The sequence below is a fragment of the Odocoileus virginianus genome, chromosome 14, assembly GCF_023699985.2.
Source record: "Odocoileus virginianus isolate 20LAN1187 ecotype Illinois chromosome 14, Ovbor_1.2, whole genome shotgun sequence".
Classification (NCBI taxonomy): domain Eukaryota; kingdom Metazoa; phylum Chordata; class Mammalia; order Artiodactyla; family Cervidae; genus Odocoileus; species Odocoileus virginianus.
In genome coordinates this window covers 7,517,099-7,534,952 of record NC_069687.1, presented here as the reverse complement: position 1 = coordinate 7,534,952, position 17,854 = coordinate 7,517,099, and the positions used below count along the sequence as shown (strand labels likewise).

At 42.6% G+C, this 17,854-nt stretch overlaps 1 protein-coding gene across 3 annotated transcripts in view; it reads left to right on the top strand.

Moving 5' to 3' along the window:
- The window catches only part of SEMA5A (semaphorin 5A), a 542,694-nt gene that overhangs the window by 331,180 nt on the left and 193,660 nt on the right, over positions 1 to 17,854 (top strand). For all 3 annotated transcript variants that reach the window (XM_070476478.1, XM_070476476.1, XM_070476477.1), the window contains 3 exons: positions 3,083 to 3,145; positions 13,643 to 13,741; positions 15,594 to 15,807. In XM_070476478.1, coding sequence (XP_070332579.1) covers positions 3,083 to 3,145; positions 13,643 to 13,741; positions 15,594 to 15,807 — 376 coding nt within the window. The remainder of the gene's footprint in view (positions 1 to 3,082; positions 3,146 to 13,642; positions 13,742 to 15,593; positions 15,808 to 17,854) is intronic.

Below are 17,854 nucleotides of genomic sequence, written 5' to 3'. Positions count from 1 at the left end.
AAAGTAATTAGCCTCTAACTAATAAAAATAAATGGAAAAAAAAATAAATAGAATACAAGAGTGAAAAAAAAATAAGGGGCTCATCTGGAACACCCAATTTTAGGCCAATCTGGAAAAGATACATTTCCCTACTCCATTCTTTATCAAATTCTGTGATATCCAATCACATGTGTTCAATTCTACAAAAGATAGTTCATTTCTCTCCTTAATATAATTTCCCTTTATCCTGTCTTCTAGTCAGGGTGAAAGTGAATCAACAGAATAGCTATATAATCATAGTCTTTAATTAATTCTGGATTTGAATATTATTGGAAACTTGATATACTGTAATAAAAATGCCACAGGAAAGCAATTTTGCTACTTTTAATAACTGTCTTCAGAAACATCTGTAAGATTTTTTCCATTTTCTGTTGGTCTAATAAACTTATGTGAGCAGTTGCTCTTTCTGGGTAAACTGGATAAAGTAGTGACATATATTCAAGAACTGTCACAATTTTTTTTTTTTCTATTACTGTCCCCTTCCAATCCTTGGCCAGAGTTTATCTTGAAAATGCAAAGGCTACTTGGATGTTAGGAAAACATGGGAAGCTGATTGTTTGCCATTTCATCAGAAGGATTTGACTTTTGATAGCATTTGATAAATATTCTTCCTGTAGCTCTGGCACTAACTGCTTCTTTCAGCTCTTAAGTTTACTGACGAGTGCAGTACTGTTTAACTTTCAACAAATTCACTAGACAAGTGAGAGCCACTAGGAATGCCCCATTATCTAAAGCATTTTACTGAGTAATTTGCCTAGCAATTATGCAGCACAAATCCTCTTTGTGGTATATAACTCTAAGTCCCCTTGATAATATAATATGCAAGTTATACCAGGGTCTACTTGGCTAAAGACTGTATCATAGTGTGGGCTTGCCTGGTTGCTCTTGTTAAGAACCCGCCGGTCAATGCAGGAGACACAAGTTCCACCCTGGGTCGGGAAGATCCCCTGGAGAAGGAAGTGGTGACCTACTTGCCTGGGAAGTATCAGGGACAGAAGGAGCCTGGAGGGCTATGGTCTATGGAGTCACAGAGGAGTCAGATATAACTTAGGGATTAGGCAACAACTGTAATATCATAGTGTATCATTTCTTTTTTGAGTTTGAGTAAGGGTGAAGGCGGGACTTCCCTGGTGGCTCAGATTGTAAAGAATCTACCTGCAATGCAGGAGACCCAGATTTGATCCCTGGGTCAGGAAGATCCCCTGGAGAAGGGAACAGGCAACCCACTGCAGTATTCTTGGCTGGAGAATCCCATGGACACAGTCCATGGGATGGCAAAGACTCAGACATGACTGAACAACTAAACACATAAACATGCCCTCACCTTAGAAAGTGTGAAGACATGGATATCTTTATTTCCATGAAAACAACAGGATGAGCTTTTATACAGAGGTCTGCTAAAGGAACACTCCACTCAAAACTGCAGCAATGCACTTCTTTTATCTGTGCTTCCTGGGGATATATAATTATGCAACTGTATGTGAAGCTCTTATCTCTTCTCTGAGGTGTCATCACTTCTCATAAAAGGATCTGTCTCTCTAGTGTGAAATTCAAGTCATTTGTTTGCATTAGATGCTAATTAGCTCTAACCTTCTTTGTGCCATTAAACATTATGAACAGGAAAACATCACAGGAAGAAAGAACAAATTCTTTCCTCAGATGTTGACACGGACAAAAATCTCTAAGTCTGCACAGGGGAAAACAGTTATAGTATTGTTTCTGTTTGAAAGGCCCTTAAGTGGTTCTCTCTAGAACACTTTTCTTGTGGATTCATATTTGATAAGCAAGATAAGATTTGGAAAATGTGGTGTTTTATGTTTTAATCTCTTATGTAACATTCTTTGGAGAACAGTAGATGTTAGATAATGGTGTTGATATGACTTTTGTTATTTTCCTCAGTTCAGAAGAGTTAGAGAAAAAAAAAACATTCTTTTTAAAAGTAAGAGTGAAGCCTTTATTCTCTTGCATAATATCTAGCATTAGTATTTTTTCACTTAGTTTATTATATAGCAGTAATCCAAACTAACAACAAATTGTCCCTCACTTCAGTTTTTTTTTTTTCTGGTAATGATTCATCTGGTTCTTCAGAACTCTTGAATTCTTCAGAAATCCAACTGTAACAGGAAAATAGGACAATATTGTGATGACAGACGGACAGAATAAAGGAAACATTTAGGCCCTATGAAAGTACACATTCCATAAAATAGTAGAAAATATAAATACCGCAGATGCTTAAATCTGTTCAAAATATGATTCCCAATCTCAACATACCAGCCATTAAAGCTTGCAAGCATCATTTCTTCCTGTGAAGTAAGTCCTGTGCATTATCTTGACTAAGCACAGGTCCACTTGTGAGTTAGCATCAGGTGTCAAAGGATGCATATCAAATTGATCAGTGTGAGTTAGATCTGGAAAGTGAGGGAAGAAATTTAGAAGCTGTAGCTCTCAGTATTTAGTGGGAACCAATGAGAGTATGGAAATTAGTGGCTTTGGAAGGAAGTAGTAGCTGGACTTTGCATGAGCTGCTTATTTTATTGACTATTCATCATCTATATGTGTGTTTGGGGAGTAGGGATACACTCAGTCAACCTCGCTTCATTATCTATGAATATTGATAAATGACAGACTATTAAGATAAACATGTCTACATGAGGATTTAGATCGGTTTGTTTCAAGGCTTCTGTTTTCAGCATCTTAAGAATCTATTCCGTGATGCACTGAAGTGAGTGTTTCTGTCATCACTGCGTCAGAGTCACTGACTCATAGCGTGTGCCTGTCTTATGGTGATGTTTGAAATATCACATTATTGCTGCATAAATGAAAATACTTGGAGGATGAGTCCTTTAAAATGCTTCCCTTTGAAAGCTCAGTGTAAACCCACATGACCGGATGATGTGCATTTTGTGTAAACTTTGTGACTGTGAAAATGTTGGGTGCCGTGGCCTCTCTGTGTCACCCCTTCTGGGTACCAGTGCCTTATTGTTTGTTTTCCTCTTATTAAGTCACGTCCTAACAGTTGCTATCACGCTGGTGTTTCTTACAGGCTGTGGAGTGGGAGTGTGACGAAGCAACCAAGAAGGCCTGTTACAGCAAAGGCAAGTCCCAGGTAAGGAGGGCGCTGTCACGGGCATGTCATCACTGACTTGAAGGCCAGTATGTAGAATATTTTAATATGAAGGTTACTCCTGGTTATGGTGCCATGGAAACTGAAAAATGATTCAAAATGTACACACAGGAAATTCTCAAGTTTCTACCATTTAAAAGTGAGATAAACGATAGTCAGTTGTTAGGACTCAGAACATAGCAGATCTAATTTGCCCTCCCAATCATTAGAATGGTTATGATGTTAATTGGTTATGATGTTATTTAGAAAAATATGGACCTTAATTTTGAAAATACTATTTTAATTCCCCCTAATCATTCCTGATGGGCTTCCTGGATGGCTCAGTGGTTCAAAGAATCTTCCTGCAATACAAGAGACACAGCTTTGATCTCTGGGCTGGAAAGGTTCCCTGGAGGAGCAAATGGCAACCCATTCCATTATTCTTGCCTGGAAAATTCCATCGACAGTGGAGTCTGGGAGGCTACAGTCCTTGGAGCCACAAAGGGTTGGACACAACTGAACAAATGAGCGCAGCACAGCGATCATACCTTGCAGCTCACTCAAGGAAGTGCTTATATAATAAATCTAATTATTGGATCAAAAATGATGTGAGATTTTTAGATAATGTATCTTAACATATCTTTATATGTCAAATAAAATATAGGGCCTTCCCTAGTAGCTCAGATGGTAAAGCATCTGCCTGCAATGCAAGAGACGTGGGTTTGATCCTTGGGTCGGGAGGATCCCCTGGAGAAGGGAATGGCTACCCACTCCAGTATTCTTGCCTGGAGAATCCCAGGCACAGAGGAGCCTGGTGGGCTACAGTCCACGGGGTCACAAAGAGTCAGACATGACTGAGTGACTAATACACACATCTTTAAAATGAGCTCTCTCTCTCTGTCTGTCTCCGAATGAATATCTACATCCTCAAGTTCCCCAGGAAAGATTATCGCTAAGGTTGGAGATACATTTTGTGAATTCCTGTGCATATCACACGTCTTGTGGTTCAGTCACTCAGTCATGACCCCACGGACTGTAGCATGCCAGGCCTCCCTGTCCTTCACCATCTCCCGGAGTTTGCTTAAACTCATGTCCATTGAGTCGGTGATGCCATCCAACCATCTCATCCTCCGTCATCCCCTTCTCCTCCTGACATCAATCTTTCCCAGCATCAGGGTCTTTTCTAAAGAGTTGGCTCTTTGCCTCAGGTGGCCAAAGTATTGGAGTTTCAGCTTCAGCATCAGACCTTCCAACAAATATACAGGGTTGATTTCCTTGAGGATTGACCGGCTTAATCTCCTTGCTGTCCAAGGGACTCTCAAGAGTCTTCTCCAGCACCACAGTTCAAAAGCATTAATTCTTCAATCTACCTTCACACAACTGGTCATCTCAGTAAGAGGCCTGAGTCCTTTTTCCAAGGAATTTTATATTTTGAAAAAATCACACTGGCTCATCCTGAAGGCATTCTTCTGCAGCTGATCCCTAAGCTCATGATGTTTCATTCTGTTGAAAGAAAGTGAAGTCACTTAGTCGTGTCCAACTCTTTGCAACCCCATGGACTGTAGCCTGCCAGGTTCCTCTGTCCATGGGATTTCCCAGTCAAGAATACTGGAGTCGGTTGCCATTCCCCTCTCCAGGGGATCTTCCCGACCCAGGGATCGAACCTGGCTCTCCAGCATTGCAGGCAGACTCGTTACTGTCTGAACCATCAGGGATTGTTCTGTTAGTGATCGTCTACTTTACCAGAATGTGGGCCTTTCCAGTGTGAACCACACTTAGGTTACAGAAAAAGCAGACACATAGCGGCAGAGAGGGCTCTCTGTGCAAAGTGTGGTCCCAAGGCCAGGAGCTTGGGAGACACACAGCAAATGGAGAGAGGGCGCTGGTGAAGCATCCTCACACCACCTGTGTTTGTCCAAGACTGCAGCACACTTGATTTTATCCAGTTTCATCCCCTGTTTCTTTGTCTTTTAAATCAGCAGTTCTGAGAGACATGCATGGAGGTGAGTCTCAGCACACTTAGTCATTTGGTTTCCCAAAAATGAGGAAAGAGCTAGAAAGAAGGAAGAGGAGGAAGAAAATGCCAACTTAGCTAGAGAAACACTTGGAGATGTTGATAAAAAGCCAAAGTTGCTGAAGGCTATTTACTGAAAGTTATATTTAACCTCAAAAATTCCTCTGAGATAAGTCATCAGAGACACAGATGATTTAAAGGTAGCACCAAGTTCCAAAGAATCAGACTAGTGTCTCTTAAAATTCCCGCCAAAATAAATGAATCAGAACATAGTAAATTTATTTACCTCTGTAATAAATTCAATGGAATTTGTATATATTATATATAAAGCTTTTGAAAAGGGGCTTCTATATGCCTTTCCTCTCTGCCCTCTAACACTTACACATCTGATGGGTGGATTCCTGCGCTTTTGTTCCTTACTCCTTGGCACATAAGAAATGCTTCAAGGAAGACCCTCTATACTGAACAGTGAAACAGATCAGCTTGGGTGTGAGGGCTGGAAACACGACTTTCTTTCTTCTGGCAAGATCCACGGATGGGAAACACTTGCCGCTCTGGCCATGGTTCTCAGACCAGCGCTGTCCCTTGTCTGGTGACACTGGTGACCCCAGGGCCCCTGGGCTTTCTTCTCCCTCTTCAGTTCAGTTCAGTTGCTCAGTCATGTCCGACTCTTTGTGACCCCATGAACTGCAGCATACCAGGCCTCCCTGTCCATCACCAACTCCCGGAGCTTACTCATGTCCATCGAGTTGATGATGCCATCCAACCATCTCATCCTCTGTCATCCCCTATTTCTCCTGCCTTCAGTCTTTCCCAGCATCAGGGTCTTTTCAAATGAGTCAGCTCTTCACATCAGGTGGTCAAAGTATTAGAGCTTCAGCTTCCACATCAGTCCTTCCAAGGAACACTCACGACTGATCTCCTTTAGGACGGACTGGTTGGATCTCCTTGCAGTCTTCTCCAACACCACAGTTCAAAAGCATCAATTCTTTGGTGCTCAGCTTTCTTTATGGTCCACCTCTCACATCCATACATGACTACTGGGAAAACCTTTTACTTGTCCCCTTTTTCCTCCTTTATTGTCTGTCTTCATCTCCCTCTAGGACTTTGGATCTTTCTCCTCCTCTTCCTGCTTGCTAGGGCTATGATACACCCATGAGCAGCCCTAGTCAGCTTTGGGAAACCTAGCCAAAAATCCTGTTGACACGTGCCTGTCCTAAGGCTTGTCTGAGAACATGTGTGGTTGGTAGCCCTGGGTCTGGGGTGGCTGTGCCCTCCTCTGCCTAACCCTTCCCTGCCCACCTTGCTATCATTCCACCTGCCTCGCTTACCCGTCTCCCTGGACTCGTGTGTCCCCTGTCCGTGGGCGTTTCTGCCTCACCTGTCCCACCCTACCCTCCCTCTCCCGCATACCCCACTGCATGGCTTCTCAGTAGCTGTTTGTATTTCCTGGTCAGTCTGCATGTTAATTACCCAGCCCTTCACTCCTCAACTGGGAGCTAGGCCACTGGATTCATGTTGATCCAGCCTGTGGTGGCAGTTCAACTTCACTCCACTACGGAGCGAACAAACGCACGATCCTTCATCTGGGTTCTGCTCTCAGCACTCCTGATGTTGGGGCCGGATCACTCGCCGCTGTGGAGTCTGTCCTGTTATTGGTGGATGTTTAACATGATCCTGGCCTCTATGTGCTGGATGCTGGTAATTCCTCTCACCCATCAGGACGACCAAAAATAACCAAAAATGTCTCCAGACATTGCCAGACTATGACTCAGTTGAAAATTCTGGCTGTAATTCCCCAAGATGGGAAATATATTGACAACTTTTACATTGTCTGTGTTAGATTTTACTCTCCCTAAGAGTCCTTTCGTATTTCATCTCGATCTTGCTTATGTAATCATTTCATGGACTTTCAAAAAAATCATAGTTAATCCTCTTCGTCTCTGTGGACTTCAGTCTCCTACATGTTACAGGAGAACATTCGATTACTTAATCTGGCCAAGATTCCTCCTGCTAATAGTCTATGGGTCTTTAATTTTAAAACAATCTTGTGGTAACCTTGTACTAGTAGATTATTACTCCTCGGGGTTCAGAGTTGCTTCTGCTGAATCAAAATTGGCCCATATTTTGCCTTAAGCTGTGATCATTGGTTGTTTGGTGGTTAGAAATTAAGCAATAAAAGTCATAGAACACGCCGCAAAGGCTAGCTTCATGCTCATCAGGGATATACTTTTGATTCACAGAAGGAGTGAATCATTATTGTATGTAATTGAGGCTTCCTGATACACAGAAAGAAAATGAGCAAAACAAACATTTTCAAAGGAAATCATACCTTTCCGTTCCACATGTTTCTGGTTTTAATAGGCTAAGAACAATGGCAAACCTCAGTAATTAGAAACTGATTCAAACTGCGTTTGTGGATGGAGTTTCTTTTTTTTTTTAAGATGACTATAAGACAGATGAAGATGAATTTCAAAGTGCCGACATTGTGGGAAAGAGAAACTGCATGTTCTTTCAGGTTGCATGGAGTATACTGATAAACTCACAGTTCTGAGGAACCTGAGCTTGGTTGTAACAGAATTTGGTTTTGTAGCAGAACTGTGTGTGCGGTGAAGTTCCCTGGCACAAAATGATATGATAGGATTAGGAAGGGAAGATGCTGCTGGGCCGGTCCAAGGGCAGGGAGAGCAGAGGGACCTCCCAGGTTCTTCCTTTTCTTTCACTAGTTCCTTTCTCTTATTTAGCATCCCTGTTGCTTTCTTAAAGACCTGAGCCCCACTCCTGGAACCCAGAAGGGAAGGAAATAAACCACTCCCTAGGGCTAGTCCCTGAATTCAGAGGTCACACAACTCCAGTTTCCCTGTGCTGATGCTTCCAGAGCCCAGATCAGAAAACACTTCGCTCGGGTTCCTTTCACTAAAATATAACATCTATTTGGGGGAGTGGAATTCGGATTTTCCTAGTCGCCCGGAGCTTAGAAATAGGAATTCAATTATCTTTTCATCTGTGCTATAGTAATATGAAAATTTCACACACAGATTGACAGTTTCCCCTCTCCCTGAAATAAAAAAGAATAAGGCAAAATGTGACATCTCATAAATGAGAAAAATGCCAGGCATTTTGAGTGAACTCATTTTTTCCTGCCCTAAGGGAAAAAAAAGTGGTCTGTGCGTCTCCACATAATGCATTTTACTGCAGCAACAGGAATGTGGAGTATGGGTGAGGGGGCTGTGGCTGTGGGGTCGAACCATCCATGCCCACGCTGTTCCCTGGAGAAAGCACTGCTCCACAGACTGCAGGGGTTGAGAAGAGAGAGGACACATTTCCTCACGCTTGCCGGTGCAGTTGGGACCAAGCCGAGCATCATTTCATGTGCAGTCCTTTAAAGTGACCATTCAAGGACTCGGGGTCAAGAAAACATAGCCAGATCTTCGACTCAGGCCTGTTTAGCAGGGAAGGCTGGGTGGAGACGGCCAGTTCTTCGTGAGCTTTGAATTCGGTTCCACTTAAACTTTTCCAGCTCACTTGGGAGAACGGGGGTGACTTAGCCTGAAAGGATCTTAAACATTCCACCTACGAAAAAGGGAGGGCGAACTCTTGTGTTGTTTGTGGATTCAAAACAGTTTTCTAATAAAATCTGTTGTCGTTCGTTATTTTTGAAACACCATTATAGAATTTGGCTTCTAGAACTATTTAACTGTGTTTGACACAAATATTATTTTAAACATAAATAGTCAGTTCACTTGTGATCTAACAAGAGCTCTTTGTCTGTTTGGGGTCATTATGTCTAAACCAAAATCCTTCCCACCGTGACCTTTAACAACTTTACAAAGGAAACACAGCCGATTATTAAGGGAATAAAAGAGTTCTTTTATGCACATATTATACTTTATAATTTTTGAAAGCGTCTTGTTTGTGATCTCATCTCAGTATTTTAAACACCAAGTTCCTAGAATGATTCTGCTGGTCAGTGGGAGAGTCTTGTTTAGAATCCATTGTTCACCCTGCTGTATCCTGCTTGCCGGTTGTCAGATTCTGCTCCTGACCAGGTTAACTCAAGAGAGGAACAACAAACCACCGTCCTGCCTGGGAACCTGGCGATGTAGGGGGTAAACAACATTTTCGTTCGAAGTGCCACTATTTAGAAACCTGTGGGTTAATCAGTGAAGGCGGTACTTTACAGTACTGCCTTTATTCTGTATTCTTCATTCTTAATTGTTCCCAAAATGGAAGATTCTTTCAGATTAGATGCTAACAACCTGTGCGGGTCATACACACCAAGTTTTGATTTATAAATACATCATAAATAACTTTTTCTTTTTTTTTTTTAATGAGAGACTGGGGAAAATCCAAGCAAAACAGAATATTATAAAAGATAATAATAAATGGAGGAGCTGACTGGGGACACATGGGCACACATAGCCCTTCCCAGACAGCATGGCCTTCCAGGAGGAGAGGGTATTCTCAAGGAGCCTGACCACCAGAACACACTTTTTACTACTTGAGATAATTTGGTATCTTCCCTCATATATTTTTTCCAAGATTTTCTTTTTGAAAACTGGTTGGACTTGTCCCTCCGCTCTGACATGTGTCAGCATCTGAATTATCACATCCCCCGCCATCTTTCTTGTTCTCCATCAAGTCTGTGATGGGCCTTCAGGACGGTTATTGACCTGCAGCCCTCTTTTCACTTTGTCTTTCTTTGGGGAGATGCAGATAAATGCCACATGTGGTATCTTGATTGTTTCTCTTCCTATAATCAATGAGAGACCCTTGCTTTTCTTTAGCGCATCTGTAGGACTCAGCCATGAGACCACCTCTTTCAACGGGAATGATTCTCTTCCAATAACTCACCCTTGCCCCCAAGTTCACGGTGACGTGACTGTCTCTAGCGTATTTCTACCTGCGTCAGTCTCTTGCTTAGGAAAACCAACAAAATGTTTCTCTTACATCTTGACCCAATTCTAAAAAGAGGCCTAAAAGCAGCAACAGAAACAAACTCCCGCCCCCAAAAGTCTCTGCGCCATTTGTCATTTTCTCATTCATTATTACAGCATCGCTGCTGTGTCTGTTCTGTCCGCTCCGGCCATCCAGAGCGCTCCGAGCCCTGTGTTCCCCGAGACGTCTCTCTGGAGCCCCCTCACTTATGCAATTAGGGCTGATGTTTCCACCACAGCCGTGATCCTGTCTGTGTGCCCCTCTGCTTCCGGCGGCTGCACGCTCTCCTCTGCGTTCTAAGAACCGGAGCTCTCAGAGCCTGGGAATGAGACCGATGTGCCTTTTTGAAGTCTGGTCTTGTTCTTTCTCTTTAGAACTCTTCTTCCCTTTCCCCAGCTATAAAAACAAAGCAGATAGGATTATCGTTACCATCTTTCTAAATTCCATATATATGTGTTAGTATACTGTAATGGTCTTTATCTTTCTGATGTAACGATAACCCTATATGCAAAACAGAAAAAGAGACTCAGATGTATAGAACAGACTTGTGGACTCTGGGAGAAGGTGAGGGTGGGATGTTTCAAGAGAACAGCATCGAAACATGTATATCTAGGGTGAAACAGATCACCAGCCCAGGTTGGGTGCATGAGACAAGTGCTCAGGCCTGGTGCACTGGGAAGACCCAGAGGGATGGGGTGGAGAGGGAGGGGGGAGGGGGGACCGGGATGGGAATACATGTAAATCCATGGCTAATTCATTTCAAGTATGACAAAAACCACTACAATGTTGTAAAGTAATTAGCCTCCAACTAATAAAAATAAATGGAAAAAAAAAATAAAAACTGGAAAAAAAAAAAAAAAAAAAACAAAGCAGAGCAGAACAGAGCAAGCCTCCCCATCTGGTGCATCTTTCTCAGTTCAGTTCAGTCGCTCAGTCGCATCTAACTCTTTGCGACCCCATGAACCACAGCACGCCAGGCCTCCCTGTCCATCACCAACTCCTGGAGTTTGCTCAAACTCATGCCCATTGAGTTGGTGATGCCATCCAACCATCTCATCCTTTGTTATGCAGTTTATTTTTAATGTATTTGTTTATTTTAATTGGAGGATAATTACTGTATAATATTGTGATGATTTCTGCCATGCATCAGTGTGAATCAGCCGTAGGCATACATGTGTCCCCTCCCGCCTGAAGCCGCTCCCCCCTCCCTCCCCATCCTCTCCTCCTCCAGGCTGTCACAGAGCACTGGCTTTTGCCTTTTGTTTACACTCATTTCTGAATTCGTCTAATAGTTAACCTCCATCTTTTAGTCTGTCCATTTTTTCCTCAAAGCACTTCAGATTAGCAACCAATGCTAATTTGTTACTATTATTGTTAATAGTGATATTAGGTTGGAGTAGGAAACGGCAACCCACACCAGTATTGTTGCCTGGAAAAGTCCACGGACAGAGGAGCCTGGCAGGCTACAGTCCATGGGGTCGCAAAGAATTGACACAGCTAAGCAGCTGACCAGAAACAAGGACCCGCCTTAATCCAGGTTGATCTCGTCTCAAAATCCACAATCACCCTGGAGAAGGAAATGGCAACCCACTCCAGTACTCATGCCTGGAAAATCCCATGGAAGGAAAAGCCTGGTAGGCTGCAGGCCGTGGGGTCACAAAAGAGTCGGACATGACTGAGCGACTTCGCTTTCACTTTCAGTAATATTAGGTAAATTGTCTACCTTTGATAGTTCACTTTATGTTTAGAAAGCGAATTGAAGTGTTTTAGCTCATCTTACATCCACAGCTAGGCCAGGCTGCAGGCTGAGTTACGGCAAATCAATGTTTTGTGGAGACTGAGGTTCTGTTTCATTGAAGAGAGCATCTCTGCGCCAATCAATCCAGATCCTCCTGACTGGGGAAACGTGTGAGTCAAATCAGCGTGTCAGCATGCAGCATCTTTTGGGTCCAGGTGTTCGGTCAGTCCCCACGTCCTGTTCATTTGCTGGAGCCTGGCTTTGCCCTCTCAAACCTTGCACTGTGGTCCAGGGCCAGGATGAGGAGGGACTGAATTATGGCCCTGGTTTCCTTACCTGTCTGCAGTCTCCTGCCTTCACTTGCATCCACATGGCTTCCTGGTTAGTCCTTTAGTCACAAACATCAGATCAGGTCTAAATCACGTGCAGTGAAAATACAAACTGGCCCCTTCACGTTCCAAATAAAAAGTATACTCACACTCACTGGTCAGACACACCTGGTGCCTGTCTGGCATCCCAGCTTATGCAGTGCCTCCTCTGTTCCCAGTGAAAGCACCATGCTTTCTCCAGCACAGTCCATTCTTCATTTTGAAAATGTCTTTTCCCTCCTTCTCTCTCAAAAATCCTGCAAGTGCCAAGTGGCACCAAATCCTACTCTTCCTTTGAAACTGACCTTAGGTGTCACCTCCTCCAGGAAGCCTTCCTATACCTCCTCCCTTCCCTTCCCCTGCCTTCTAGAATTAGCAATATGCTGTTCTCCTGTGCTTCCTTAATACAGCGTGTAGACAACTCCATGTATGTTAATTTTGTGCCAAGGGCCTCGATGCAGGCTTCCCTGGTGGCTCAGATGGTAAAGAGTCTGCCTGCAGTGCAGGAGACCTGGGTTTGATCCCTGGGTAGGGAAGATACCTTGAAGAAGGGAATAGCAACTCACTCCAGTATTCTTGCCTGGGGAAGTCCATAGGCCAAGGAGCCTGGTGGACTACAATACCTGGGGTCACAAAGAGTTGGACATGACTGACCAAATTCCACACACAAGAGCCTAGCTTGTGACTTCTTCCACAGTCTCTACCATCGAGTGTCTAACCAGTAAATTCTTGCTGGGTAAATGAGAAGCTTTGTAGCTGAACATTCTGTACTACTTTGACCATGCCCCAGATACATATGTATGTTTTGCAACCATAAAAAATATTCACTCCTTTAGCATGGGCTTTCATCCCTCATTGTTTACTTGTTATAGTTGTATTTTACTTTTTCACCAAAAAATCAAAATTGTTTATAGAATCTTCCTGTACACAAAGCAGTTTAAGAACTTAATCTAAAACTTGCTTTGGTTGTAATCAGAGCTTCACTTCTGACCCTTGTATTTGGAAAAGCATTCACCATGGTTTTTGAAGCTCCTGGGCAAGTTTCCTAAACTGCTGTTTCATGAGCCGCTCTAATAGTTTCCTTTATTTATTTTCCTACCATACGTCAAAGGCAATTTAGACTCTGCACTGTTATCAGACACAACACAAAATGAGACCACATTCATCAAAAGAAGACACATGCTTTGAGATTTAAAACTGAACGTGTATTAATCTTCACAATTATCCTCTATTGAGCAAGTGTGCAGGCGAAGGTAAACTATTTAAGATTTCTGTTGTTATTTTTTGGTCTGTATCTGAGAGGAGGTTGTTTGTTGGATTTGTAGTGGTCAATTAACTTTTAATTTATTGAACAGACAAGACATCTTCGTGTTCACCTTCCTCTTGAGCTCAGGTCTCTTAATCCTTTTTCGTGTGTTTTATTTTTTGTTTTTGTTTTCCAGGAGGAATGTCAGAACTACATTCGGGTACTGTTGGTGGGTGGGGACCGGCTGTTCACGTGTGGGACCAATGCTTTCACGCCTGTCTGCACCAACCGCACGGTATGGCTTCATGTGGAGTTTTGATAGATTTTAATGCCAGGAAAACCCAAACAGCCTATTAAAACACCACTTTTGAAATGTGTTCCTATTCTCCAAGGAGTTGCATTTTAATTCAAAGCATGTTTTGTCAAACTGAATAAAGACTTGATGTATTTTTTTATTACACATGTTATATAATAAGCTTGTTTAATTAAATTTAAATATTCTTGCAAGCTATTTCTATCAGCTTTTTTCTCAACAGTGACCCTAAAGATAATCCTAAACATATTCTTTTTTCTTCTCCTGCTTTATTGCAGAGATAGTGTTAAGTATTAAAATAACCTAAAATCACAATCCAAACCAAGAAAATGCAAGTTAAAAATTGGACAAGAAGTGTGTTGAAAAATTAAAGCAAACTAACAAACAAATGGAATCCAAGGAAAAATAAAGTTATTACCCGCCCTCTTTCTTTTTCTTTTAACCTGTCATTATGAACACGGGACTTTTCTATATCCAGGTCTCATTCCTGTAGAATTGCAGTGTTCTCAAAGCACATGGGTAATCTTCCTAATTTAGGATATTCATTTGCTCTTCCTCAGGGAATAAGAAATGATGAAGAAATATCATTAATTTCCTGGTTACACAATTTCTCTCAAAGGCTGAATTAATCTTCCTCTATTACTATTCTTTATTTTCAAGTTAACATTCAGTTACTGGAAATAAAGAGAGGATGATGATGATGATAAGAAGCGATGCTCACAGAGACAGCCCTAGGTATCGTGGCCTGTCCAATGCACCTTACAACAACCCTGTCACTTCACACTCACATCCACCCGGCCTGGTGGTTATCCTTTGGGTCATCGTTTTGTAAAAGAAAAATCTAAGACTTAAAGACTTTAAGTACCTTACCTGGGTCTACCTGTGTAATAAGGCCTTCCCTGGTAGCTCAGATGGCAAAGAATCTGCCTGCAGTGGGGGAGACCCAGGTTCAATCCCTGGGTTGGGAAGATCTGCTGGAGAAGGAAATGGCAACCCACTCCAGTATTCTTTCTTGGAGAATCCCATGGACAGAGGAGCCTGGCGGGCTACAGTCCGTGGGGTCACAAAGAGTTAGATATGACTGAGCGACTAAGCGCACACGTGTCATAAGGCAGGCAGGGTATCTGAGCCGCTGCCTGACCCCTCTGCTCTCTTACGTCTCAGGTAAGAGAATAGAAAAACTGAGTGAAGATCCCCTCCTCCAGCCAGTCAGAGAACCTTTCTCATTCAGTGGTGGTTCAGCTTCTCAAATGCAGGAGTCCTACTGCTGGACTGTGAGACACTAATTTGCATCTTGGAACACTAAAATCCAAAGCCTTGGAAATTTGAGCAAATGGTTGCTAATGTCCACACATCCTTACCCATGAACACAGTTTGGGCTAGTCACACAACTTTAATCCACTTTTATTGATAAACCTGTAGCTAACTTCTCTTGCAGTTTGTACTTCTATAAACATTGACATTGAGTTTTGTAATGTAAGTGGGCAAATCTGCATTGCCCCATGTGTTATGAATAGAAGTCATAAATGATAGTTGTTTTTTTTTTTTTTTTTTTCATAAATGATAGTCTTACTCCGTATTTGGTGAGTATCTAACAGCCTGGGGTTCAGTAACTCTCATGGAATGATGAGAGATTGATTGCCAGATTCTCTGACAGTCACCGCAGGATATTATTCTCATTGAAGTCAGAGTGTGGATGTCTGGCCCATGCTGTCAGCCCCAGAGAGTTCACTGTACATGCTTCATTTGCAAGTTGGGCGGATCTGATCCATTAACACTGTTAAAGGGGTTTCATGGGGGATCGCTGACTTCTCTCTCTTGTCCTCACTCCTAGTTGAGTAACCTGACGGAGATCCATGATCAGATCAGCGGCATGGCTCGCTGCCCCTACAGCCCGCAGCACAACTCCACAGCCCTGCTCACTGCCGGAGGGGAGCTGTATGCCGCCACGGCCATGGATTTCCCGGGGCGCGATCCCGCCATTTACCGAAGCCTGGGCATCTTGCCCCCGCTCCGCACCGCGCAATACAACTCCAAGTGGCTCAACGGTGAGTCTTACCCTGCCACCCATCTCGCTGGTCTGTGATGCCCTTGATGTCCTTGGTGCTCAGAAGCAAGCTGTCACAATTTTCAAAATAAAATGATTTCCTCCTTTTCTAAAGGAATCAAAATGTAACTTGTTTTGTTCTTCGATGTAGAAAGGCATCCCTTGGCTCATTTCCAATTAGGGAGAGAAAGGATTCTCTCAACCCTGTAGGACATGGTAACATACGCTAATGCTGATACAAGGGTTCATCAAGCTTAAGCTGCTTTCTTATACTATTGTTTGAAGTTCAGGAAGTCTGATGTCACGCCACTGTCTGTAGAGTCATGTGCATTCTTTCTTGACTTCTTTACTGTATCCCTAAAAAGCAAAGTTTCTAACATTGCATGAAATTTTCAGATGACTGTGTAAAAAAATGTGTTTGGCTATAGGGAGCCCCAAAAAGCTTGACAAGTTTTTAATTTAATTTTTTATTTTATATTGGAGTGTAGTTGATTTACAATGTTGTGTTAGCTTCAGGTATAGAACAAAGTAATTCAGTTACACATACACATATATCCTTTTTTCTTTTTTTTCCAGATTCTTTGCCCAGATAGGTTATTACCGGGTACTGACTCGTTGAGTATCTAGTTTACAGGTGTGTGTGTGTGTGTGTGTATTCAGTTGCTCAGTCGTGTTTGACTCCTTGCTACCCCATGGACTGTAGCCCTCCAGGCTTCTCTGTCCATAGGATTTCCCAGGAAAGAATCCTGGAGTGGGTAGCTATTTCCTTCTCCAGGGGGGTCTTCCCATCCCAGGGATTGAACCCTGGTCTCCTGCACTGTAGGCAGTTCTGGAATGAGTGGCCCTTTCCTCCTTCAGGGGATTTTGTAGATCGTGGTGTCTGTATGTTAATCCCAAACTCCCGATTTATCCCCCCTCCCACCTTTCCCCTTTGGTAATCATAAATTTGTTTTCGAAGTCTGCGAGTCTGTTTCTGTTCTGTGAATAAGTTCATTTATATCATCTTTTTTTTTTTTTAGATTCCACAGGTAAGTTGACCAAAAATTTTTTTTTTCCATTTATTTTTATTAGTTGGAGGCTAATTACTTTACATCATTACAGTAGTTTTTGTCATACATTGAAATGAATTAGCCATGGATTTACATGTATTCCCCATCCCAGCCCCCCTCCCACCTCCCTCTCCACCCGATCCCTCTGGGTCTTCCCAGTGCACCAGGCCCGAGCACTTGTCTCATGTACCCAACCTGGGCTGGTGATCTGTTTCACCCTAGATAATATACATGTTTCAATGCTGTTCTCTTGAAACATCCCACCCTCGCCTTCTCCCAGAGTCCACAAGTCTGTTCTATACATCTGAGTCTCTTTTTCTGTTTTGCATATAGGGTTATCGTTACCATCTTTCTAAAGTCCATATATATGTGTTAGTATACTGTAATGGTCTTTATCTTTCTGGCTTACTTCGCTCTGTATAATGGGCTCCAGTTTCATCCATCTCGTTAGAACTGATTCAAATGAATTCTTTTTAATGGCTGAGTAATATTCCATGGTGTATATGTACCACAGCTTCCTCATCCATTCGTCTGCTGATGGGCATCTGGGTTGCTTCCATGTCCTGGCTATTATGAACAGTGCTGTGCTGAACATTGGGGTGCACGTGTCTCTTTCAGATCTGGCTTCCTTGGTGTGTATGCCCAGAAGTGGGATTGCTGGGTCATATGGCAGTTCTATTTCCAGCTTTTTAAGAAATCTCCACACTGTTTTCCATAGTGGCTGTACTAATTTGCATTCCCACCAACAGTGTAAGAGGGTTCCCTTTTCTCCACACCCTCTCCAGCATTTATTGCTTGTAGACTTTTGGATAGCAGCCATCCTGACTGGCGTGTAATGGTACCTCATTGTGGTTTTGATTTGCATTTCTCTGATAAAGAGTGATGTTGAGCATCTTTTCATGTGTTTGTTAGCCATCTGTATGTCTTCCTTGGAGAAATGTCTGTTGAGTTCTTTGGCCCATTTTTTGATTGGGTCATTTATTTTTCTGGAGTTGAGCT